The sequence below is a fragment of the Tasmannia lanceolata genome, unplaced genomic scaffold (assembly GCF_043159265.1).
Source record: "Tasmannia lanceolata isolate RefF3 unplaced genomic scaffold, GAP_Taslan_0.1 ptg000002l, whole genome shotgun sequence".
NCBI lineage: Eukaryota > Viridiplantae > Streptophyta > Magnoliopsida > Canellales > Winteraceae > Tasmannia > Tasmannia lanceolata.
The window spans coordinates 6,281,569-6,308,806 of NW_027518679.1; the positions used below are offsets into that span (position 1 = coordinate 6,281,569).

Consider the following 27,238-nt stretch of genomic DNA (forward strand, 5'->3'; position numbering starts at 1 on the left):
TTTCAAAAAAAAATTATATTGTTGGAGAGGCTAGCTATCCTCTGTTCAGTTGAGAACAGCCATAGCCCAAATAGGTAGGGAATACTATACAAGCAAGGTAGCCAATCTCAGGGATTTATTCAAGATAAAATTATCCAATAGTAGCCAGTCCCAAGAACAATGTATCTAAGGATTTCAATCCCCATGGAGAACAGCCCTATTAGGGAACAAAAAAAGGTGATTAAAATTGCCCGTGGGAGTTTATCCAAGAAGCTTGTCCAAGACTTTGACCCCTACAAGGGGAGTTTATCCAAGAAGCTTGTCTAAGTAAGGCTTGCAGCCCTAGAAGGGTTAAGGATATTCCTCACCATGACCAGGGAAAAAGTTGCAATTAAATGATGCATATTTATTTTCACTTTGACGGTAAAGTATTTTTTTCCTAGGCCCATCCCTGTGGTTTTGTAGCTCACATGCCCAAAATCTTGGCATGAGAAGCTGTTCCGAGTTGTAAGTGCAGAATAATACAATAGCGTGACACAAAAATCACCAAACTACTTTGTTTAAGTTCATACTTCAGACAAAGACACGGCTCTTCCAACATGTTATCTGCTGTAAATTCTATGAAATGCCTCATAAGGTGTACAAACATCACATGCATTTCCATTTTTAAAAAAATCACACGCATTTACATATATGAAAAAACAGACATGTTTGAGAATTAAGCTCCTCATTGAACTAGGTGGTTTTGCTAGAATATGATCAGAATTTTATTTACTTGTGCAGGCTATGATACCTTTTTTATCATCAAGAATAGAGTCTTCTGTCGAGAACAGAGCAGTCAAAGTTTTTGTAAGTTTACAACATTGACACTGTATTTCTGTAGATCAAATACATGATTTTAGATCCTCCATATGTAGGACTAAATTCCAAGATGGATTCCGAGGAAGAAATGTGTCCTGCCACAAAAAAGATTAGCTTAGTTCAGTCCCTAGGTCAGTCAACATGCAAAAGAGTGGCATACCAGAGAGAAAAGTGGCACTTTTAGCAGAACTTTCTTACGTTCACAAAAAAAAAGGAAGAAGAAGAAGAAACAGGGCACACCCAAATTCACGTTCACGAAATATGGATATACTTTTGTGCATACATTCACATATCTGTATCCAGATCAGTATTTCATTTCATTACCATTTTCAGGTAAGGTTTTCTAGAAATTGTAAAGACAAAAAATTGGCAAGAGTGGGAGAACTTGGATCAATTTCAGAAAGTTCGTCGGTTCTCCCCCAAATCGGGATTGGAAAAAGAATGGCAGGTGTACTGAGAAAACACCATGATTGAAAACAGAAAAGGATAAAAGACAAAGAAACTGGGTGTGAATTGATTTACTTCCCTTTAGAGGGTGCAACCTATACTTGGACAAACAAACATCCCAATTTCATCATGAGTAAACTTGATAGGATGCTACACTCCGAAGATTAGTAAAAACAGGATCCTCACATCATCCAGAGAGTCTTACCAAGATCAATTTCGGATCACAATCCGATTCTTTTAAAAATGAGGAATTGGGAGAATGATCCAAGTCCAATCAAATTGGATCTAGCACTACTGAAATATCGGGGTTTCATGAGAAAATTAAAGAATGGAATGAAATAAATGTTGCTTGGAAAGGTTTCATATTATGAAGGAAATTGATGATGTTAGAACATTGAATTAAGGAATGAAAGAAAGTCTTTGAGTAAAAAATTCAGAGAGGAAGTGTTATCCAAAATTGAGAATATTGTTCAATCGAAAGAAATCAATCTAGATGGAGCTTTGGAGGAAAGAAGAATCCTAAAGATGGAATATGAAGATATTCTAAGAAGAGAGGAAATTAGTCAAGGACAAAAATCAAAGGCCATTTGATTAAAAGAAGGTGATAAGAACACCAGGTTATTTTTCATAGAACAGCAAACGTTAGAATTTGAATTAACACAATTAATTGCTTGGTAAATGGAGAAGAAATTGTCAAGAAAAAGGAAGCAATTAAGAATCTAATCATACAAACTTTCTCAAGCTGTATTCTAAGGAACACAATTGGAGAACAAAGCTTGGAGCAGCGGAATATAAACACATCAAGCAAAAAAAAAAAAAATGGATGGAAAGGAAAGATGAAGAAGAAGTCGGAGAGACAATTTTTTAGTATGAAAAGAAACAAAGCACCCAGCTCGAATGGCTTCACAAATTGCTCTGTTTGGTTGTTGGAAGTTGGGTGGGGGATTAGGAGAAGAAGTCAGAGGGGAGAAGACAAGAAGATTAGATTGGGAGAAGAATAGGGAAAGATTGACCCAGTGTGTTTGGTTGCGCGGCAACCACGAGAAGATTAGTGGGAGATGTAGGGGTGCCATTACCAAAATGGGGAGTGGAAGAGAGAGAGGGAGAAAGGAGAATAAGACAAGAACTTCTTGAGATCTTCTCCTCAAATTTCACCAAAATGGTGAAATTTGGAGAGAAGATTATGGGGGAAACATCTCCGCCACATAGGCGCCACCTAAGATAAAAAGCAATAATGATGTCTAGAAGTCGTCTAGTGGTCAAAGGTCTAAATGACAACCAAACATGCTTTGGGGAGATCTTTGGAAGATCTCAAGCATTTGAAACTCCTAGAATCCCCCCAAAATGAGCAACCAAACAAAGCAAATAGCTTTTTATCAAAGATATTGGGAGGATATAAAAGGAGACATTCTGGCTTTCTTCAAGGATTTCATGAGAGAGGTTAGATTGGGGAATGAAAACAATACTACTTCAATCACATTAATAACTACGAAAGATTGAAGGAACAGTTGAGCTTAAAGATTTTTTATCCCATGAGTTCTGGTGCATGGAGTTAACATAATTTTGGCTAAAGTTTTAGCTAGAAGAATAAAAGAAGTTGTCAAACATGTGATCTCTCAATATCAAGGTGCTTTTGTGAAAGGAAAACAAATCCTAAATGGTGTTACTTACGACAAATGAATGCCTTGACTCGAGAAAGAAGGAAACTAGGGTACAAAATTAGTATTGAAAAAAAGAGAGCATATGATCGGATTTTATTCAAGATACAATGGACCTCGGAAAGTGATAGCAAAAATGGATGATGGTATGCACGTCATTGGCAAGATTCGCAATCATAATGAATGGATCACCAGTCGGCTCTTTTGGCAACACTAGAAGCAGTCATCACTATCTCCGTATTTATTGATACTGGTACTGGAAGCCTTTAGCATACTGATTATAAGAGTGGAGGAGATGAGGTTTATTGAGAGATTCAAAGAGAGTAGGTTTGCTTCACCATCAATCACTCCAATTTGAGTATGGATGATATTCTTATTTTCTTAAACAAAGAGGAATCAGAAGTTAAAAATCTAAAAAAAATATTTAGATGGCTTGACGTGGTCTCAAGTTTAAATTTTTTTGAGTAGTAACAAGAATTTATTAAGAAAGAAGAAAAAGGGGTCTTACGTTTGGAAATTAATTTTTGAAAAAAAATATATTTGCTATATCAATATGCAACAAGAAGTTAATTGTTTAGCAAACATCATGAGATGTAGAAAATAAGAATTGCCAATGCCTTGGACTTACCCTAGGGTTTGTTTTTTTTTTTTTTTTTTTGAAGAAGGTAGCCAATATTATTAAGAAGCAATGAAGACCGAGATGGTTAGTATAAATATAATCACAAGGCAAATAAAAACAATAATAAATCTAATCAAGGGGGAAGAGAATCATAGAGCACTAAGGATTCCATGGAGACTCCAGATTTAGCAAGGTGATCCGTCACCTCATGGAGCGCTAGGGTTTGGTATACCGGCGACATCTCTTTGAGATCCAAATATGCAAAGAATACAAAGAAAAACAACTTATTGGAAAAAAATTACCAATCTTTAGGTGGAAGAATTATCGTTATACAACGGCTTTGGATAAATTTTCCGGTGGCCTTTATGTCTCTTCGAGATACATGCAAAAGTTGCAAGTAAAATGTAGAAGCTTCAAATAGATTTCCTTCAGGAAGGAGGAGTCCAAACAAAGAATCAGGCATCTTATGAAATGGAAGGTGTGTCAATCAAAAAATAGAGGGGGAATTGACATAAGGTAATATTAAAAAATAAGACACTCCTTGGTAAACAGTTATTGATATGGTAAGGAAAAAAACATTATGGCACAAAATCATTGGGGACAAATATGGGAAGGTCTAAGGGGATTAGGAAAGTAAGAGTCTATTATTAGGTAAAGTTTTGGGTGCGTGACAGTCTATTTGTGGATTTATGGTTTGGCGAGTCCTTGTTGTACCAAGCATATCTGGACCTATATCTTTTAACGATCGATAAAGGGGTGATAGTTTGTGACTGTTGAGAAAATGGGGGATAGGACAGTGACTTCGGATATTAGACTTAGGAAAGACCTTAAAGATAGTGAAATTGATAATTTCTCTACTCTTTTAGGGTTGATTAGGAAGCGCTACATATCTTTCCAAGAACCCAATTCAAGGATATGGATTCTGGTCATCCAAGGAGTTCAATCTTTACTACATAGCTTGTTAGAATTGAAAGGGAGAAAATTGCCTAGTGCAAGAATTAGGAAAGCTATTGCTCAATTGGGAGTGGGCCTTTCTCATGCATAGTTAGGAAAAAAAGACCAACTGTTAAAATTGCCTTCTTATAAAGTGCATTCTTTGTAATGAAGCTAATGATTCGTTAGATCGTCTAAAGGTCCAATGCTCATTCTTGCGGCATCTTTTTTTTTCGTGAAAGGTAGCAATTATCATTCCAATGTAAACAAGGGATTTGCAACAAAAGGGAGGAAAACAGCCCCCAACCAAAAAGCAAGCCGAAACGTAGATTCACGGCTACAAAGGAAAAAACAAATCTCCAAAGTCCCCAACCAATACAAGAGTAGAATTACCGGACCCGCCAAGATAGCGTACGCAAAGAGACGGCCAAACCACCTATAAGGGACCAATCGAGACAGCCAAACCTCCTACAAGACACCATTCTTGCGGCATCTTTGGTGCACCATTTTTCATAGCTTTGGAGTTTCATGGATCTTTCCATTGTCAATTAAGGAGATAATCCTTAATTGGAGTGGGATTTTTTTTTATTTGGAAGTTCCGGGAATATCCTTCGGGGACTACTTATAAACTTTGTTAGGGTTTGGATAACATGGAAGGAGAAGAATAAACAAATATTCAAGGAAAAGATTAGGATGTTGGGAAAGGTGATAATTGATTAAGAGATTGTATCTCATTTAATGGGCACGAAATAGCAAGAAAATGCCGTCCAACTCAACTCAAGAAATTCTTAGAAATTGGAGAACCATCATTTGGAAGAAAGGTTATAAAGCTATAGCATCAACCAAGTGGGCGGCTGATGCAGGGTAGGTTGGCGGAGGTGATGCTCGGATGGGAGTGGAAATGTCTAGACACTTTTAAGGCGTGTTCAGTTGTTGGTCGAAAGATTTCTGAAGCCAAAACTAACTCAAATGCAGCAATTAAAAATGATTCTACATAGTCTTGAAGGGTGTATGCAAATGGCTGTGAAGGTAATGGTAATAAAGGTCCCAACAGTAAATGGAAACTGTCTTTGGTAACTCGACCATATGTGGCGGAATGTCACACGGTCTGTTTGAAGTTCATGTAGATCTAGAAAACGAGTACATGTCTTGAAATACTCCGCTCATAATTTGTGATTTCTGGCAGGTTTGAATCAGATCACTTGATTGAACACTATTTCGGTTCTGCAGTGAAACTTTTGGTGATTCAGGTATTTCACAGTTTCACTGCAGAAAGGAATCACCAAGTCCTTATTTGTTTGCACTGAGCTGGCATCTTGATACAGGTGCAACTCATCAACCAAAGCAAATCGACAACAAAAAACTACAGATCTACGATCGGGCCATCGAAATTTTGCAGCTTGATTATTCCACATCTATAAAAAGGACTAATCATATCAATGAAAGGGGATGACTTTGAATAAAAAAATTTATTGAGATCTCTGGGTTGCTCTAAAACCGTTAGCTTTTTCTATCCCTCTTGTTTGTAGAAAGAGAGCCCAATTTCTGGGTTGATCCTGCGGCTGCACTCCTGTCTCTTTAAGCTAGTCGCAGTGCAAGCTAGTTTGTCCTCCATAGCTTGTCTAAGTGCAAGCTTAATTCATCTTCAAGCCCCATTCACCAGAAGCCATCTCTATCATACCAGGATCTGTTGAGAAAACTCCCAACAGCCCCAGACTTTTGATCGCATCACTGATTTGCTGTAGAAGGAAGGATGCACCACTCTTGTATGCAGAAAACTCACCTTTCCGCGCAGATTCCAATAAGTAGGTTTGCACGAAGACAAAAATCAGAAACGTCACCCCTTACCCTTCCTTCTTTTATTCTATCCAAAACTCCTCTTGCTCAATTGGGAGTGGTACCTTTCTCATGGACAGTTGGGAAAAAAACAACACGTGTGATAGGCTCAAAAGAAGGCAATTTTAACTTGCTAGAAAGTGCATTCTTTGTAATGAAGCTAATGATTCGTTAGATCGTCTAAAGGTCAAATGCTCATTCTTGCGGCATCTTTTTTTTATCGTTCCAATGCAAACAAGGGATTTACAGCAAAAGGGAGGAAAACAGCCCCCAACCGAAAAGCAAGCCAAAACGTAGATACACGGCTACAAAGGAAAACACAAATCCCCAAAAGTCCCAAACCAATACAAGAGTAGAAATACCAGACCAGCCAAGATAGCGTACACGAAGAGACGGCCAAACCTCCTATAAGACACCATTCTTACGGCATCTTTGGTGCACCATTCTTCATAGCTTTGGAGTTTCATGGGTCTTTCCATTGTCAATTAAGGAGATAATCGTTAATTGGAATGGGATTTTTTTTATTTGGAAGTTCCGGGAATATCGTTTAGGGACTACGTATTCCCTTCGTCATGGTTTGGATAGTATGGAAGGAGAAGAATAAAAAAAAATTCAAGGAAAATAGTAGGATGATGGGAAAGGTGATAATAGATAAAGAGATTGTATCTCATTTAATGGGCACCAAATAGCAAGAAAATGCCATCCGACTCAACTCAAGAAATTCTTAGAAATTGGAGAATCATCATTTGGTAGAAAGGTTATAAAGCTATAGCATCTACCAAGTGGGAGGCTGATGCAGTGTAGGTTGGCGGGGGTGATGCTTGGAGGGAAGTGAAAATGTCTACACTTTTAAGGTGTGTTCAGCTGTTGGTCGAAAGATTTCCGAAGGCAAAACTAACTCAAATGCAGCAATTAAAAATGATTCTACGTAAGTCTTGAAGGGTGTATGCAAATGGCTGTGAAGGTAATGGTAATAAAGGTCCCAACAGTAAATGGAAACTGTCTTTGGTAACTCGCCCATATGTGGCGGAATGTCAAACGGTCTGTTTGAAGTTCATGTAGATCTAGAAAATGAGTACATGTCTTGAAATACTCAGCTCATAATTTGTGATTTCTGGCAGGTTTGCATCAGATCACTTGATTGAACACTAATTCGGTTCTGAAGTGAAACTTTTGGGGACTCAGGTATTTCAGCAGAAAGGAAGCACCAAGTACTTATATGTTTGCATTGAGCTGGCATCTTGATACAGGTGCAACTCATCAGCCCAAGCAAATCGATGACCAAAAACTGTAGATCTACGATAGGGACGTCGAAATTTCTCAGCTCGATGATGCGCCCCCTAATGGCCTTTAGATCGGCGATTGGTTCGGTGAGATGACATCATTGACCCTGCTAATTTTGGCCGTTTCCAATTTTTTGCAGTTTCTAATTTCTGTTTTTGGTAGTTTTCAAATTTAGCAAATTTGGGATTTAGAAACCACCTTTTTTAAATTTAGGCTTTGGGTTCCAGGTTTGGAAGTTTCCATTTTAGCAAGTGTCAAATTTAGGAATTTCCTAATTTGAAAAATACCAAAACATAGTTATTTCTATTAACCACTTAGACGTGCCTTTAATACCCTATTTCCATTTACAGTTTTCGCATTTCTAGTGCTAGTTCTTACTTAAACTGATTTTTCTCACTTTTTTTAGTGGTCTCTTTGTTCTGTTATTTGGATTAAAAGAAAGAAAGACAAAACTTCCGTTTCTTGGCTATGACCAATGCCCCACTTATGAATAGGCGTAACAAAGCTACCTGAAAAAAGGCAAGGGGCACTTTGGATTGAAATCGACGAATTGCGGTTTGCCAGAGAGATTTTTTTTAGGTGTGTGTTTGTGTGTGTGCATATGTGTGTGAGTGCGCATATGTGTGTGTGCTGTTTGTGTGTGTGCGTGCGCATATGTGTGTGCATGCGCACATGTGTGTGTGTGTGCACGTGTTGTGTGTGCATGTGTGTGTGTGTGCACATGTGTGTGTGTGTACGTGTGTGTGTGTGTGCACATGTGTGTGTCACACACGCACGCACACACATGCACACCACACACACACACATTAGCACGTAGCCAAATTCGTTAGCCATGCTTTGACCAATTAGGAATGATGACTTTAATACCATTCAAAAAAAAAAAAGCAACATTCCTATTTCTATTATCTCACATAGAAAGTAGGTCACTAAGGAAATTTGTGTTAGCATCTAAGTTAGTTGCTTCAATTAGATATTAGGTGACGCCTAATTTTTTTCTAGCTTCTGTTTCTTTTCTTTCTTTCTTTTATTTCAAAAGTTTGTAATTGGCAAATTTGGCATGAAGCCAAATATGCATAGACGACTTTCCATGATGAAAAGAGGTTCCACCTCTATAAAAAGGACCAGTCATATCAATGAAAGGGGATGAGTTTTGAATAAATGTTTCTGTTGAGATCTCTGGGTTGCTCTAAAACCGTGAGCTTTCTCTATCCCTCTTGTTTGTGGCAACAGAGCCCAATTTCTGGGTTGATCCTGCGGCTGCACTCTCATCTCTTTAAGCTTAGTCGCAGTGCAATCTAGTTTGTCCTCCATAGCTTGTCTAAGTGCAAGCTTTATTTATCATCAAGCCCCGTTCACCAGAAGCCATCTCTATCATACCAGGATCTCTTGAGAAAAGTCCCAACAGCCCCAACCTTTTGATCGAAGCACTGGTTTGCCGTAGAAGGAAGGATGCACCCCTCTTGCATGCATAAGACTGACCTTTCCGTGCGGATTCCAACAACTAGGTTTGCACGAAGACAAACCCAGAAACGTCACCCCTTACCCTTCCTTCTTTTATTCCATCCAAACCTCCTCTTGCAATTTATATTCCAGCCCATTGCAACCAACTCTCAGCCATCCAACCCTTTCATGTTAGTCGACCAGCCTTTTGCAAAAATCTCAACCGATTGTTCCCAACAACACTTTGATTTCAGCTCTTAAACACAACCAAAATTCCAACTGAGAACCCTTTAAATTTTAGCCACAAAGGATTTGCAAAACTTCCAAAAATTCAGCCGCAAATTGCATGTTTTCTGGCTTAATAGTAAAAAGACAAGACTATTTCACCCAAAGCTAAATGAGAACCACATGACTATCAAATAGGGATTTCAAGGCAATCTTTCCAAAAGCTTAAAGGTCATTCCCCCAAAACATGGGAGATTAGAGCTGAGATGCCACTAAGAATGCTGAATTTCAATCGTCATGGCAACCACCTGAACTTTTATGTAAGAAGTGAAGTTCGGATTTGGCCATAGAGTAGACTGATCTCCATGTGATTGGCCTAAACTAATAGATCTAGTTGAGGAGATGATTTAGGGATGGATTACCAGCAAGGGAGGGTCTGAAATTGGCTAAACAACGACTCACACTCGTCCATGAAATTAGGTCAAAACCAGCCAAGAACATGGATCGTGGTAGCAAACAGTTAGTGAACTGTGCTGCCCTGGTTCATTCATTTCTTGTAAGAAAACTCCAATTTCTGATGAAATTTCTACACAAACAAGTTGTTGGATCCCTGAGTGATATTTACTTACAGAAATGAGGTTTTCCCGCTAAGAAAATTCACAAGGATGCTTCTTTCAACAGCCATTGGCAGCAGAGATAACTCCGGGACAAAACTTGAGTTCCTATGCTTCTTCTTGAAGATACTTGCAACAATCATTGATTGATCAAGAAAAGGGACGCTAGATCAGAGATTTCGATGTAAAAACTCTTTGATTCAAATGGAGAAAGTTGATAGGAAACAAGAGAGGCAAGCTTGTAGCTCAAGCTTGTAAATCCTCTCGCTTGCACAAATTCAATCGTAAAGGCATTTCTCCCAAATTAGAAGAGACGTCTTACAAAAACCTCCAAACCCTAAGTTTCAAATGAAATCATCAAAAGTACACTACAAAAATGAAAATAGGGGTTTAAATAGCCAATTACAAAATGAAATGACCTAATTGCCCTTACCTAGTGGAAATACATAAAACGGACATGAAAAAGAACAAAATGGCTAACTACCCCCGTAGTAGTAGTAGCTAAATGCAATGAAACAAAGACAAAGTCCTATACTCACGATGATTTAGCCGACACTTTGAATTTATTGCCGACACATGTGTCCTGTCGTGTCCGATACGACAAGCGTGTCCACACGTGTCGACACTCCTTTAGACATTTCTAATAATGTGAGAGTGTTGATAAGTTTTGTACCGTGTCAAGTGTGACATTCTATTTTATTAGTGAATATTGTGCTTACCTCTTTTATTATTAACTCTTCATTTATTACAAACTCTTTTTTATCTAATATTTGATGTTATATCCCCTCCCCTAAATAAACTCTTAGTTTAATATGATATTCATTGTATCCTATTGGTCTCCCTTTCTCGTTGCATATTGGAAAGTGAAGAGAACTAGATTAAATTGATGAATGTGTTGCCGCCTCATTCGCATCACAGACACCCACAGGCCCAGAGAAACTCATGCGAATGACTCCATTATGGTCCCGAATCACACCAACAATACTCGCCCTACCCGGATTACCCCTGGAGCTCCCATCAAAATTAAATTTAACCCAACCCTCTGATGAGGGGTTCCAAACTGGAGCTACTCTGATTTCAGACTTTTTTTCCCGTACCACTGCTAACCAATTTCAGAGGAGATCCCCAACTGAATAAGAAATCCCGCCTTTGGCCTTGCTCCACTTGATGATAGTTAGCTTTATATCAAGAATGATACTGAACCAGCTCTTCTCCTTCCCCCCAAAAATCCGGTAATTTCTCTCATTCCAGATATGCCAAACAATCGCAAATGGAATTGCTATCCTCATAGACTCGCCACGACACCCAAAAAAAGTGCCGCACCAATCATTAATGGTGCTGCAAATACTCCTCTGTAGCACCCAAGAGTAACCGAAGTGCCTAAAAATTCCCATCCGAATCAGATAAGAGAAAGGACAATGGAGGAATAAGTGATCAGGGTTCTCATCCGCGTTCTTGCAGAGGACGCACCAACTTGCCATATGAAAACCACGTGCCTTTAATCTGTCACAAGTATTAACTCCCTTATGTAGCAGCGACCACAGGAACGCAGTAACATAAGGTGGGGCGATGCTACTCCAAATATTGGCCAGTGAGGAAGGGGGATCGCAATCATCATTAATCTTCTTAAAGAAAGATTTAACCAAAAACTCACCCTGAGAGTGAGGTGTCCAAACCCATCGAGGGACGATGATAAATACACAGCAGATAGCTTTTCCAGGAGAGAACTGAAGTTAACAAACTCAGTATCTTTAAGATCCCTCAGTAGACAGATATCCCATACATGGTTTCTGCGACCCGGGATTCTGGCAAGATATTGAGAGATTGTGGAGGATGGGTCCCTTGCCAATCGAAATAGGTCTGGATACACCTCAGCCAATGAGCAATTACCAATCCAGACGTCCACCCAAAAATGAACAGAATTACCGATTCCGGGTTCAAAACGTACCAATAGTAAGTAAGAATGCTTCCAGAGCAGATGAAATAGATTTCCATACCCCAGAGCCTTTTCGATTTGAGACGCCATTGCAGATCCAGTCACCCCATCTACTACCATATTTTTCACGTATAACATTTTGCCACAAGGCCTCCTTTTCAGTACCAAATCTCCAAAACCACTTCCCTAATAGTGCCTCATTTCGGAGCCTAATTTTCCCGATACCCAACCCTCCATTTCTTTTGGACAGACAAACCTTTTTCCAGCCAATCAGACTTTTAAGCCTCTTCCCATTGTCCTTCCCTTCCCAGAGAAAATCTCTCTACATTCTTTCAATTCTCTTGGCAATAGCGGCAGGGATCTTAAAGACGGACATGAAATAGACAGGCATATTCGCCAATGCGGCTTTAATAAGGGTTATTTGACCCCCAAATGATAAATAGTTCTTCTTCCATGATGCTAACTTTCTTCCAATCCTCTCAATAACCGGGTCCCATTGCGCAGCTTTGGGGAAACTGAAACCCAATGGTAAGCCGAGATATTTAATAGGTAGCGTATCAACCTGGCAGCCAAGAATACGAGCATAATTGTCCAGAGTATCAGATTCCATATTTATGCCAGCAACCGTGCTCTTTGAGATTGATTTTAAGCCCTGAAATAATCTCAAACCATCGAAAGATGTGTTTCGCACTGTGCACCGAATCGACATTGTCCTCCAAGAAAAGAATAGTGTCGTCGGCAAACTGGAGGTGTGAGATGGTTGATGCTGATGAACGACAAGGTGCAATACCACGAATGTAGCCACAAATGTCAGCTTTATCAATGAGGGAGTGTAAAGACTCCGCAACAATGATGAAAAGATACGGAGCCAAAGGGTCCCCTTGACGCAAGCCACGAGTACAGCCGAAATATCCTTCCGGGGTGCCATTAATTAGAATTGAGAACATAGCAGATTTCAAACCGGCTGACATCCAGGCACGCCATTTCAGGCCAAATCCCATTCGTGACATTATATAGTCCAATACCCTCAAATCCACTTGGTCGTAGGCTTTCTCAAAATCGACACGAATCAAGACACCACACTCATTCTTCTGCTTCATGGTATCAAGTAGCTCATTTTTTTTTTTTGAAAGGTAACCAAACTTTATTAATAAGAAGATATGTACAAAAACAGGGGACAAGAGGTCCCCCAAACAAAGAAATTACATCTCCACAAAAGAAAGGATCCGAGCTTCAGGGAGATTAACACCCTCCTTGGCTAAAGAATCTGCCACGTCGTTAGCCGATCTCCGCCTATGCTCGAAACAGGGTTTGATCTCCCTGATGAGGTCGCGACTCTCATCGAGCACACTCTGCAGATGCCAAGGTCCTGATTTGCGCCAAGTAGCCCACGCAATTGCATTGCTCGAGTCACCTTCGATGATAATAGGCCTCACAAAATTTTGGACAAGCCATTTAAGGCCAAACAAGAGAGCCCTAGCCTCCACTTCGTTTGCATCGCAAATGCCACACAAACCAGAATATGACATGACATTGTTGCCAGAGGCGTTTCTGATGATTCCTCCAATACCTGCTCTTCCCGGGTTCCCAAACGAACTACCATCAAAATTCAATTTAAACCAACCCTCGGGAGGAGGTTCCCATCTAGGTAAGATAGAATTGACTCTCCTTCTTTCGGTTGCAACCGTACCCCAATGGCGCAGGGTCATCTCCACAGTGTCTGGGATACCAGCTTTAGCGCGGCACCAAGAAATTAATGAGATACAGATGTCCAGGAGTAAATGCATCAGAGATTTGCGCTTACTCTGGAAAATACGACGATTGCGTTCAGCCCATAGGTGCCAGATAACTGAGAAAGGAAACACCCTCCACATAGATTGACCCATACACCTGTTAAAAGCGCCTTTCCAGTTTAATAATATCTCAGAGATGTTTTCCTGCAGAACCCATTCAAAACCGAACGCCTTAAACATAGCCATCCAAATCCGATGCGCAAAGGAACATATGACGAATAGATGGTTCAATGATTCCTCGGAAGAATAGCACATCACACACCAGCTAGCAAGATGCATTCCCCGGCGTTTGAGTCGATCACAGGTGTTAATACACCTATGCCCCACCGTCCAGGCAAAGGCTGAGACTCGGGGCGGGGGAATTTTACACCAAATACGTGATTGGGGAGATGCCGGCTCAGCAACTCCATTCAATTGACGAAAAAAGGAGCGAACTGACTCATTGGCAATAAGGATACCGTCCAGAATTTGCCTATTGCAGACGAAAGCCCCTTGATATTTTGATATTACTTCCTTCATAACCCTGCATAACCGTCTAGCCAGAACCTTTGATAATAATTTATAAATACCATGGATAAGGCTGATCGGACGATAATCCTGAATTGTAACAGCCCCTTCCTTCTTCGGAATAAGTGTAATAAATGTGGAATTCATTTCCTTGCTGATGATGCCACGCTCATGGAACTCCTGATGAAAGCAAGAACATCAGATTTCACTAAATCCCAATATTTCTAAAGAAACCTGGCAGAAATCCATCACGTCCCGGGGCCTTATCTTTTTGCATAGACTCCATGGCACACTCAATCTCCTCCACGGAGAACGGTCATTCCAGCCATTGAGCCATATCCAGAGAAATATGTTTGAAATCCAATCCATCAAACTTCGGCCTCCAGTTATGTTTTTGAGAATATAGATTACGATAGAATTCCACGACCGTATTCCACCTAAGATTTATTAGTTTGTTAAGTGAATACCGTATTTTTTATAGGTAAATAAATAGCATGTTTATATTGTTGCAAATTATTATAGTAATCAGTAATTTTATATGTAAGTGTATGGACGTGCCACTATTTCTAGATTTTTAGGAGTTCTTATAGTAGACACCTCATATCCATATCAAAACTCGACAAACGAGTCCGTGCCCACAAATCATGATTACATTTACATTCTGATTTAGGCGTGTCCCTATTTCTAAATTTTGGGGGTTTGCCATGTCCGTCATTCCGTGTCTGTGTCCACAAATCATAGTATACTACTATACTCATGAGTTGTTAAGGCCGATGTAGACTTAGCTCAAGGGGACACTCCTGCATCAGCAGCCCCTCCTAGTGTATGGATCAAACTCGAACTTTGATGGTAGATCCAAAGGAAAACCAGGCCAAGCCGGTGTAGGGATAGAGTTCCGTTTTTCAAATAAAAATGCACTAATGGTGCATTCAGGGGCAGCTGAGTTTGTGGTTCCAATGAACCAGACCCAAGGGCACTACTTTGTGGACTCAAGATCATTGTCACATCTTTAAGTAGTCACCTTATCATAGAAGGAGATTCAACAAATGTAATTGCATGGACAAGTAAAAAAATCAATGGACTCATGGAGATTAGCTAGTATCATCACGGAAAGTCTTGACCTTTGCATGAAGATTAACCTATTGCTACAGCATAAACTTAGATAAGTTAATAAGATGGCAGAAAAACTAGAAAAGGAAAATGTAGACAGAGAAGAGTTAGTCATCAGTAATTCATTTCCATTATAGGAGTGGCCCATGAAACTTTTTGGTGGCCTATGGCATGCATTTTAATGGTATTAGAGATATAGGAGGGTTTATTAGGTATTAGAGACTATTTGGGACAGCTCGTCCCCTTGAGTTTTTTTTCCTGTTCTATTCTGATTCTGATTTCTGCTATAATTGCTGTCGTTATCCATAATTTTCACAGAATTCTTACAATGAAGTAGCTGTTACCATTCAAATAAAGAAGAAGAAGAAGAAAAAAAGGAAGATAAAATAATAAAAGTTCAGATAAAAAAAATGATTGAAAGTGCTGACAAAATTCTCCAGCAAGCCCCAGTGACAAAATATCAAAACCCAAAACCACATAATGCAAAATTACGAGGGTCTGCTACTAAAATCCATCCAAATTGACAATCAATTTCTTAGCTATGCAATTCTTGCTGAATAAAAAATTGTCCAACCATATTTATTCATCCACAGTTATACTTATTCATCACGATCAAGGTTTAACAACAACAACAAAAAATGGTCAGCCTAAATAAAACTAGAAAAGCCTAGACAAACAGTTAAAAAAATCATCATTGAATTTCACAGATGGAGCTTGAAACAGATGTAAACCATAAACCAAAACTCAGAACGCAAGATGCAGAACTCAGATGACTTGCAATTGAAATCCATCCAAATTAACAACCCTGTAGACAAACTTTTTAGCCAATTTTTTCTGCATATTCCATTATAGATGAACAGAAAAGAAAAACAAACAACAAACATCACTTCATCACTAAGGTAGTTCAGCTGAAATTGGAAAGTTTAGATGCTATAAATCTAAGAAAACCCTGAGACTAAAATTGATCAATTAATTTCGCAAATGAGAACTCGATGTGTGCCAGAAATAACCTTAGGCCAGTAAGCAAAATCTAAACAATAAGATGACTTGAAATCGAATCCTCCCAAATGACCCCGGCAATTCTTTTGAACCATTTCTTACCTATGCTATTATGAATGGAAAGAAAAATCCCCACCACCCTAAGGAAAATTCATTATGGTGTTAATTGATATATGATCATGGTTCATTGAAAGAGGAAATGGGCAATTTTCTATGATATTAGAAATCTCAAGCCAAGCTCGAATCAAAATTCTACAGCAATTTTCATTGATTAAGACACAAAAATGAAAACCCAAAAAGAAAAAATGTAAATTTAAGAGGACGTTCAATTGATATGCACCTAAGTCGAGAGCCGACAAAGACCCATAAAAAAAACCCTACTTTGAGTACGTTAAAGAAAAAGATGAAGGAAGGGGAGGCTCACGGAGACATAAGAGCAGGTGGGTATTACGGCCATGGAGTGGTTCTTAGCGTGATTGAAGGCAGAGACGCAGAGAAGAGAGGCGAGGCCTTGACCTCTCTTGCTTGAAGGAACGAAGGTGTGAACGATATCCATCACTTTTCCTCCCTTTCTCAGTTGGTATTCTATGAAAGCTTTCTTGTCTTCCGTCTCGAACCGTTTCTCTCTCTCGTTCCATACGATCAAAGGACTAGCTCCTGCTCCAGACCCTGCCATCTCTCTCCCTCTCCCCACCAAGCAATTGGGTATAAATTGAGGAAAACACCAAAGGCCGGAGGGGGGGGGGGGGGGGGGGAGTTTTCAACTCTAACAATAAGATTTCATTCTTCAACAAAAATCCATTTTTTGATTTATTTCATGTATTCCATGACAGGAACAAAGGGGATATAAGTTACACCACGATTTTGAATCATAAGAGAGATTTCAAGTTTTTTTTCACTCAATGATTCGCACATCCTTAAGATGAGATATGCCTATTATCTCTATCTCACACTAACACTAAGCTAGGAAGAAACAATCGAAATTTTATTTTATTTTTTTTGCGAGTTTTCAACTTTACGTCCTGACACACTCAAAGTAGATGTGTCAGATCAAAATAAGACTATTTTGCCCTTCCTTGTTCTACAAGTGATACACATCACAATTAACATTTTCCTGCTGATTGCGTTTCTTTTTCTGCTTACATTAAATATACCTCAACATCCACAAAATAGAAATTATTTCATGTGAACTATAATCTTTGTCGTAGAGGCGGAAGTCGACGGCTACAAGCAAGGTAAGGTGTGATTGGAATGCAGATGGGTGCGATCGGAAAATACATGGGTGCGAGTGCATTAAAGGAATCCAATTAATATTTTGTAATCTCGAGGCTCACGCCTTCGAAATTGGGAAAGGAAAGTTTTAATTTACGCTGTTGAATGATAGGGTTCGTTTAGAATTAACTGTGGTTCGATATAGTTTCGAAAGGTTCATTTCTCAATGCCGCCGTAGCCACTAGCTTCTCCCTCCATCTTCCTGAGAATCCTCTTTTTTCTCTGCCTCTCCCTTGTGTAGACACCCCATTTTGACCGTACCCTAAACCTCCCATGTTTGAGCAAAACCTAACCAAACCAATGTTTTAAAACTCCAAATTTCACCTCAAGGTAGGTTAGGGTCCCGTCTAGCTCCCTGCAAAATTTCGTCGGAATCCGAGTGCGTTTGCCTAGCGAACGAGTCAAGCAAAGCCGTAGTGTAAACCGGAAAAGTGGTGTGAATTTATCCTGGGAGTGGGCGAATTTATCTTGGAATTGACGAATCTGGGCCTAAAAAGACGCGGATTGCGCGCACGTTTATCAATTTCCGCGCGCCAATCAATCTTAAGGTGCCAATATCAGTTTTATTTTTTTGTATAAATACTGGATTTCAGCTCATTTGTAAAAAAAAAGAGAAAAAAAGGAGGAGAAAATTTTCAATGAAAAGCCGAGAGAAAATCCCCAAATCCTCACTCCGATCGATTTGTTTCCTCTGGTCATCTTCTCCGGCAAACTTGCCTGGGTTTCCGGCTTAGTTCCGATCATTTTTATTTTTTATTTTTTTTTATTTTTGTCAATGCTATTATTTTTCTTCTCAAACCCTATTTTTAAAGTCCTAACTTCATCTTTGTCTTCTCCGATCATCCTTGCTGGAACTCCGACCAAAGCTCCGGTCTTCCTTCTTCTCCGATGATCACTTTTATTCTCCTTCCTTCTAAGCCTTATTGATCTTGCCTTCTCCTTATACCACTGTCTTCTTCATTAAACCCTAAACCAAAACCCTAAATCTATTGCCTCTAACCCAAACCCTAATTTCGGTCATTTTTCCAATCGAAATCCACTAGATTCCAGCCGATTCACCTCCTCCGGCGAGCGAAAATTCCGGCAGATCGTCTTCTTCTTCCTCTATTAGCTTTCTTTGCTATACTCTAACAAGAGATCTTGGATTTATTGTTTCAAAACCCTAGCACAAGTGTAGAAACCCTAACTCCCTTCTTCTTCTCTGATCGATCACCGGCTAGCCTCCGGCGAAGCTCCGATCAATGATCCAGCTTCAATTTCATTTAGTGCTTCAATTCCTCCAGATCTATCTTCGGAGATTACGATCCTTTTCATAAGTTACAATTTCTACAACTCTGTGTGACTCTGTCTTCTCCGACGAAATCTGCAACTTTCCAGTCTATGGAATTTGACAAATCTACTTAATTCCGGTGGCGAGGCATCGAGGGACACTCATTCCGAGCATTGAAAAAGAGAAAGGGGAAAAGGTGAGGGAGATCACATCTTGCAGGTATTCTTCATCTATTCTCTCCTCCCAAGTTTGAAGAACAGTTTTAGATTTTGATTAATCTGTTGTTTTTTATTTTATTTTATTTTATTTTTCCTTGCTATGAATGTGTCCTTTAGCCTTAATGTTGTTCTGTTCAAAAGGTCAAAAGCTTAAGGTTTGAACAGGGATGTGATGTTAGACCTCCTTCTTAGTATTATGACATGTTTGCCTACCAGAATGGATTAGCTTAACTAAAAAAAAAAAAACAGTTCAGTGGACTATGTGCATCTTTGTGTTAAACAGTTTAGTGAACAATGTTACCTCATTCAGTTTTTTTAATGTAGTAATATCTAGATGGTCTGTAAGTTGTGAGGTAACATTGATTAATATTAGAAATGCTTCTGTTAATTGTAATGTTCATGTATTTGTCTCTTTATATTTTGTCGTGTTCTCAATATATTTTTCTGTATAGGTTTTGGTTTCATTGTATTTATGAATTAATTTTCCTATGTCAATTGGTTCTGAAGTTTTGGCTTTATCATATATGTTTATGAATTAATTTTTTGTTCCTGTAGGTGTAGAGAATTTAATTTTTGTTGTACATGCTTATAAACTGTAAGAGGTATATCATGGTTTACAGATATGGGGACTGAACTCTTGTCTATTTGGTTTAGCTCAAATATCAGTAAAATTTAGAATACGTGTTTTCCTAGTATAAATGATCATTCGGGATTTGCCCAATCTGTTGATAGGCTTACTCATTCGCCTACTAAAGTCTTTTGGTATAGATGGGATTTTTTATGATAATTTTTAATGAATCCATGTGTTAAAATGGTTAGCAGTTGGCATGTTTATTTTTCTTCTTTTTGCTTATTTTGGATATCTATGATATAGTATTCTCCCCTATTTTTAATGAGCTTTGACGAATAAATAGAGTGGGTATAAGCTATGAATCATTTCAGTATTAGCATTTTAAACCCTCGAATAATTCTCTTTTTATTCCATAATCCGATGGACATAAGTGATGGATACCTTGTTTATGGTCAGTGTCATATTGACTTTAATTTGAAATCTTAGTGCATGTTAAACGCTTACCCTATTTATTGTCATTAAATAGATTTAAGGTTCAAAAATAGTTATTATATTTTATAGGATATTCCTTTTTATCATTGCAAAGGGCGATGAAGGCGTTAGCCCAAGCCCATCTTTAGAGGAACTCACTAGGTCATAGTAGTACCTCATTCCATTTTCCTTCCTCTTCTTAAAGTAGGTATCTCTTAACCTTTTAGGTATCTATAAACATCAGTAGCCCTTTATTCATTGCAAGGGCGATGAAGGCGCTAGTCCAAGCCCATCATTAAGGGACTTGCTCAGTCCAAGTAGCACTCCCCTCTTCTTTTCAAAAGACTTGACCAGTCTTTTATATGTGTATCTTTTAGACATTAGTTTTCCCTCTATCATTGCAAGGGCAATGAAAGAGATATCTTGAGCCCACCCTTTAAGAAGACAAGCTATGTCTCAGCAAATAGTCAATACCTTTTAGGAAGACAAGCTATGTCTCAACATAAAGATCAAACCCTTTTAGGAGACAAGCTATGTCTCGTGTAGAAATGCTACACCCTTTAGAGAGACAGGCTGTGTCTTATTAGAGAACCCGCCCCTTTAGGGAGACAAGCTATGTCTCAGCAGAAAAATCAAACCCTATAGGAGACAGGCTTTGTCTCATTGGTCATAGTTGTCCTCTCTGTTAGGAGACTTGCCTAATCTCACCAGCATCCCTCTTTATCTTCTTTTATTCTAGGAGACATACCTTGTCTCATTAGCACCCCCTCTTAGGGTCACTAGTCTGAGAGCCAGCCCATTAGCATAGGAATCTCTCCTTAGCTAGAGAGTCAGTCCTTCAATTTCAGGAGTCAGTTCTATCATCATAGGGGTTAAGATTCTTTCCAACCTCTCATCAAATCATATGATTTTTATCCACTCTTGCAAGGTATAGGATGCTGTCCAACCCTTGCAGAGTCGTGATTCTGTTCTTTTTTCCGCAAAGCATAGGATGCTGTCCAACCTTTACGGGATATCAAGAGCCTTTCCTACCCTTATGATAATAGGGATTTGTCCTCTTGAGTAAAAAACACTTGAAAACAACAAAAATACTAAAAACATCTTGGAAAACCAAAAATCTCAAAAGTCTCAAGTCTTAGGAGCGTACTAGGAAATCTGTTCCGAACTACGTTGGCTTGATCCCTTACCATGGGGTACGTAGTGCAGCTTGGGATCCACATCCCAAGTCCAGCCAAATCTTTAAAAATAAAAATTTCAAACCTTACAAAAATACAAAAATCTTCAAAACATTTTCAAAAAGATCTTTCCCTAGACTTAGGAGTCTGTCCTAGCTGTTTGATGTGTTTTAGAGTTAGGAGGCTGTCCTGATTTGTATTGATATGGTGTGTCCTGTCGTGTGAGTGTCCCTAGAGTTAGGAGGCCTCGAGTTGGTCGGTTAGACATTTAGTCGAACCGATGGCTAGACTAGGAAGCATATAGTCAGCCCATGATTTTTTCTTTAGGATGCACAGCCTAGTTACACATATGATATAGGGCCCACCTGCATTAGCTTAAGCTTAATCAACTTGCATTAGTTAGGGCATATAGAGATTCCTGAAAATTATAATTCATTTGAACTTAAGTAAATCGTGCAAAAACTTTAAAAATAAGCCGAGTCTAGTGGATCGAGTCTAGAATAGCGGTTCTAGATGGTTAGGCATCGTAGTTTAGAATAGGTCATCGAACTAAGTTGACTCCGATTCTTCTCGAGGCTGAGATACGTAGAGCAGCTGGGATGGATGGCCATCTTGGTCCGAGTCAAGTCCTGCATTAGAGTTTTAGGATTCGTCTTGTCGAGTCGTGTATAGAATTTATTTGTGTTGTGTGTTTTGCTGTGTTTTCTTACTTTCATGTATAGATCCTATACCTTTAGCTGCAGCATGCTGTAGACACCCCATTTTGACCGTACCCTGAGCCTCCCGTGTTTGAACAAAAACCTAACCAAACCAATGTTTTAAAACTCCAAATTTCACCCCAAGGTAGGTTAGGGTCCCAGCAAGGTCCTTGCAAAATTTCATCAAAATCCGAGCGTGTTTGCCTAGCGAATGAGCCGAGGTAAGTGTCGTAGTGCAAGTTCAGAAAAGGGGGGCAAATTATCCTGAATGGTGTCGAACCTGGGCCGAATGGGACAAAAATTGCGGGCGCGCCTTATCATGTTTTTGTGCGCCCATCAATGGAGTGCGGATATCAATTTCAAAAAATGCTTATAAATGCCGTTTTAATCTCATTTTTTTAAAAAAAGAAAAGAATTCGCACAAAGAGAGAGAGAAAGCCGATCTCACCCAAACCCATTTCTTCCGATCTTCTCCGATCAATCCGTTCTTCTCCGGCGAATCTTTACCAGAAGTCGTCCATCTCTTTCAGCCTTCGATCATTTCCTTACTAGATCCGAAAGAAACACGATTTTATTCATTTTTGTTTTTCTCAATCAGAACCCTAACTCTCAGCGCTCCGATCGATCTCCGGCCTAGCTCCGGCCAGGTTCTGATCAAGAAATTTCTATCATTCTTATTCTTATTCCTCTTTGAATCAGGTGTTTTCTCTGTGTATTCCCTTTAGAAACCCTAGTTTCACAAAACCTTAGATCTGTCCCTTCAAAAAACTTAGATCTGTCTATCAAAACCATAGATCTGCTCATCCAAAGCCTCAGATCTGTAAAAAAGAAAAGAAAAAAAGAAAATTAGAGCATCAGAGAGAGAGAGAGAGAGAGAGAGAATAGATCTGAGTTTTGAAATCCCTAACCTTCGTGGTTTTCTTTTCCCGATCATCTTCTCTGGTAGATCCGGCAAGGTTCTGGTCATATTCCGATTCAATTCCACCTTCTTCTCCGGCAGATCTCCGACCGGTTTAGATCGAAGCATTTTAGCAGTGGATTTTGATCATTTTTCTTTTGTGAGGATCATTAGGCAATATCTGAATCTGCTTTGAAGACTGAAGAAAGAGAGAGTGATCTTAATTCCTAACAGATCCAGTAGTTTGATTCTCAACATCATTTCCTCTCAAGTAAGCCTTGAACGTGTGATTTATATTGATTCAATAGTCAGCATGCTTATCTTGTTTTGATTTTTAGAATGAATGAGATTGTGATAATTTTAATGATCATCTCTCTCTTGTTTAAGGTCTGTTTAAATGTCTCCATAAAATGATGTTTGGTTCACTGATCTAATTTTAGTCTTAATCATGATTTTTATCTTATTAATTTGTAATTATAAATTGATTAGGAGTGATTGGTATTTATAAGTTATTTTGACCCCATTAATTGATGCATCTGAATTAATTCGTTAGTGTTATGTTTTTTTAAACCAATTTCTGTTTTAAAATCATATAAGTAGAATTGATGGGGTAAAAAAAAATAAAAAATCTGTGTGATTAAAAAGGCTGTTCATTGGAAGGAGAAGAGAAGTGAATATACAATCGTTTCCATTCACTTCTGATGTTGCATAGACCCCTTTAAAGCTTAAAGAGCAAACATAAATGTGTTAAATGAGGGGTTATATTGAAAGTAATGGGGATGAAATATCCCATTAAAGCTTTTGAAAGAGGCGAAACTATCAGGGGGAGCTTGACCAAATTTTTTTTTTTTGTCATGCTTTGATAATGGTACACCTTATCATGTTTGTTATCTTTAAGAGTTTGGGAACTCAATGATGTCTCTGTTTTTCTGAGTATGGCTTATAAAGAAACCTTTTAAGAATAACAAATATCATTAGATAACTTTTTGAATGTGAAAAGTCGAATAGAGTCAATACAATTCAGGAAACAAGGTCTGTTGAGTGTGAACTGTGATGGATCTGCCATTATTTTAGACCATAAAAAATTTATCTTTCGCATGTCTATTTTATAGATTACTGTTGTCTATTTACGAGTCCCATGTCATTTTAATTATACCCTGAACAGCTTTCTTTTCCATTGATAATATCCTAAATCACACGAAAATCAGTGTAATATTCTTATTTCATGGTCTTCATTGTCCTACAAGTTATCTGTGATAGAGCTTGAAAGCTTAACAGTTTTTCATGGTAGTAACCTCAATAATTTTTACACATAAGGTTATCAATATTATTATGTCATGGTTATTATTCAGATTTTAATACCATTAGTATAATTTTATTGCTTATGCTTTGCTGAGAAATGTAACAGACAAAACCTTGAATACATTAATTTGTTATTATAAATCTTTAATGAGAGGTAATGTCTTGGAAATCTGTAGTTATGCTCTGAATGTGTGGCCTCCATTGAAATACATGTTCTACCATTCATCTAACTCTAGTTTGATCTTAGCATTTGAACTATAGAATATTTTAAGTAGAATTTAAGAATGTGTTAACAATTGTTTGTTATGTTTTGTCAAAACATGTCTTTGTTTCAAGATTAAATCAATCATGTTTGAGTCTAAAAAAGAAATATTATGTCGTTTATGTCACCACATGTTTATGCATTTTTTTGGTATCAGTTCATATCTATTTGAAGGTTATGTTTGGCTCATTTTCTGCACATTTCTGCCCTGTATTGACGCTGATTTGGCTCATTTTCTGCACTGTTTTGGCACTGATTTGGCTCATTTTCTGCATTGTTTTGGTATTGGTGTAGCATATTTTCTGCACATTTCTACCCTGTTTTGGCACTGGTTTGGCACTGGTTTGACTAATTTTCTGCACTATTTTGGCATTGGTTTGGCTCATTTTCTGCACATTTCTCACAGTTTTGGCACTGGTTTGGCTCATTTTCTGCCCTATTTTGGCGCTGGTTTGGCTCATTTTCTGCACTGTTTTGGCACTGATTTGGCTCATTTTTTGCACATTTCTGTACTCTTTTGGCATTGGTTTGGCTCATTTTCTCCACATTTCTGCCCCTCTCTTAATCCATTGGAAATGAAAGAGAAAAGGACTTCGGTTCAATCTCCCCTGGTTTGACGTTTAGTTGAGAATGTTTGAGTGAAATTGAGATGATGTTAAAATAGCAAACTCAAAATGATTGTGAGGCTCAATTTTTCTATATTTGAATTTAAGCAAGTAGTAGAGTTTTATACATATATATATATATATATATGATATTATTGGTAGTTTATTTTAATTTTCTACTTGGTGCGTACTTAAAGGAAATGATGAAGATATTGGCTGTTGTGGGATCTTGAGCCCTATGGTAATCAATTATAAGTCTCTGGTTGTTTAGATTTTATCCTGCATCTATTATCCCTTACCCTCATTTAACTTAGGTATTTTTTCATATTAGGTCTGAACATACCTATACATGTCCTTAAAGAACTTAGATATATTCATACTATTTTGCTCACATAATACGTGTCTTCATACCTGTATAAATCAAGTAGTCATTTTACATTATGTGTAAGGTTTACTCTTCCTATGTTATTTCAAAAGATTCGGTGGACCACATATGGAATAGCTATAAATGAATGGCTGCTTGGATAACATTACTTGAATTACCATCTTTTATCACTAGTGTTGTTTGGATGTAGTAACTTTATGATAATATTTCTTAATGGGAATAAATTTATTTCTTTCCTGATTTTAGGGTATATACAAATAATATAAAAATCAATATTCTTTATTTCTTCTTGTCTTCTCTGAGATTTGTTCAGTCTCGTTAATATAACATTCCCCCACTTTTCCTCTTTAGAGAGCATTCAAAGTCTTTAGTTATGAAACTAAGACATTAGTAGCCCATTATTAGGGGACTTGCTCAGTCCAAGTAGTACTCCCCTCTTTCATTTAAAAGACTTGCCTAGTCTTTTAGATGTATACCTTTTTAAACCTTAGGAGCCTTATCATTGCAAGGGCAATGAAAGAGTCATCTAGAGCCCACCATCTAGAAAGACAAGCTATGTCTCAACAGAAAGATCAAACCCTTTTAGAGAGACAAGCTATGTCTCAACATCAATGTCTTACCCTATTAGGAGACAAGCTATGTCTCATGTAGAAATGTCTTATCTTATTAGGAGACATGCTTTGTTTCATAGAAAGTCACACCCTTTTTCTTTTAGAGAGACATGCTTTGTCTCGTAGAAAAGCTTACCCTCAGGGGGACAGGCTATGTCTCATGTAGGAAAATTCAAACCTTTTGGAGACAGGCTTTGTCTCATTGGCCCTACTTATCTTTTTTTAGGAGACATGTCATGTCTTATTAGAACCCTTCTCAGAGTCATTAGCATAAGAATCTGTCCTTAGTTAGAGAGTCAGTCCTTCAGTTTCAAAGGTCTGTCCTATCATCATAGGGGTTAGGATTCTATCCAACCTCTCGTCAAGTCATATGATTTTTATCCAGTTCCTTGCAAGGTATAGGATGATGTCCAACCCTTGCAGAGTCGTGTTTCTGTCATTTTTCCCCGCAAAGTATAGGATGCTGTCCAACTTTTGAGGGATATCAGGAGTCTATCCTACCCTTATGATGATAGGATTCTGTCCTCTTATGCCAAAACAACAAAAAACATTTCAAAAACTAAAATTCTCAAAATCTGAGTCATTAAGAGTAGTTAAGAAAATCATTTCCGAACTACGTTGGCTTGATCCTCTTCCACGAGGTATGTAGTGCAGCTTGGGATCCACATCCCAGGTCCAGCCAAACATTTCAAAATAAGCATTTTAAAAACTTCAAAAATACAAAAAATATTCAAAACCTTTTTCAAAAAGATCTTCCTCTAGAGTTAGGATTCTGTCCTAGATATATGGGATGTTTTAAAGTTAGGAGTCGGTCCTGATTTGTATTGATATGGTGTGTCCTGTCGTGTGAGTGTCCCTAGAGTTGAGAGGCCTCAAGTTGATCGGTTGGACATTTAGTCGAACCGATGGCTAGACTAAGAAGCATATAGTCAGCCCATGGTTTTCTTTAGGATGCACAACCTAGTTACACATAGGATGTAGGGCCCACCTGCATTAGCTTAAGACTAAGCAACTTGCATCAGTTAGGGCATATAGAGAGTCTTAAAAATTACAATTCACATGAATTTAAGCAAATTATACAAAAAGCTTTAAAAATCAGTCGAGTCTAGTGGATTGAGTCTAGGATAGCGGTTCTAGATGGTTAGGCATCGTAGTTTAGAATAGGTAATCGAACTACGTTGACTCCGATTCTTTCCGAGGCCGGGATACGTAGAGCAGCTGGGATGGACGGCCATCTTGGTCCGAGTCAAGTCGCATTA

At 38.5% G+C, this 27,238-nt stretch overlaps 1 protein-coding gene across 1 annotated transcript; it reads right to left on the reverse strand.

Moving 5' to 3' along the window:
* Window positions 1-605: 605 nt before the first annotated feature.
* Window positions 606-17,191, reverse strand: LOC143882306 (acetyltransferase At1g77540-like). Its single transcript, XM_077385830.1, has 2 exons — window positions 16,666-17,191; window positions 606-935 (listed from the first exon to the last, which is right to left on the reverse strand). Exons 1-2 carry the CDS (start codon window positions 16,915-16,917, stop codon window positions 864-866), a joined length of 324 nt encoding a protein of 107 aa, XP_077241945.1. The 5' UTR covers window positions 16,918-17,191; the 3' UTR covers window positions 606-863.
* Between the last annotated feature and the right edge of the window lie 10,047 nt (window positions 17,192-27,238).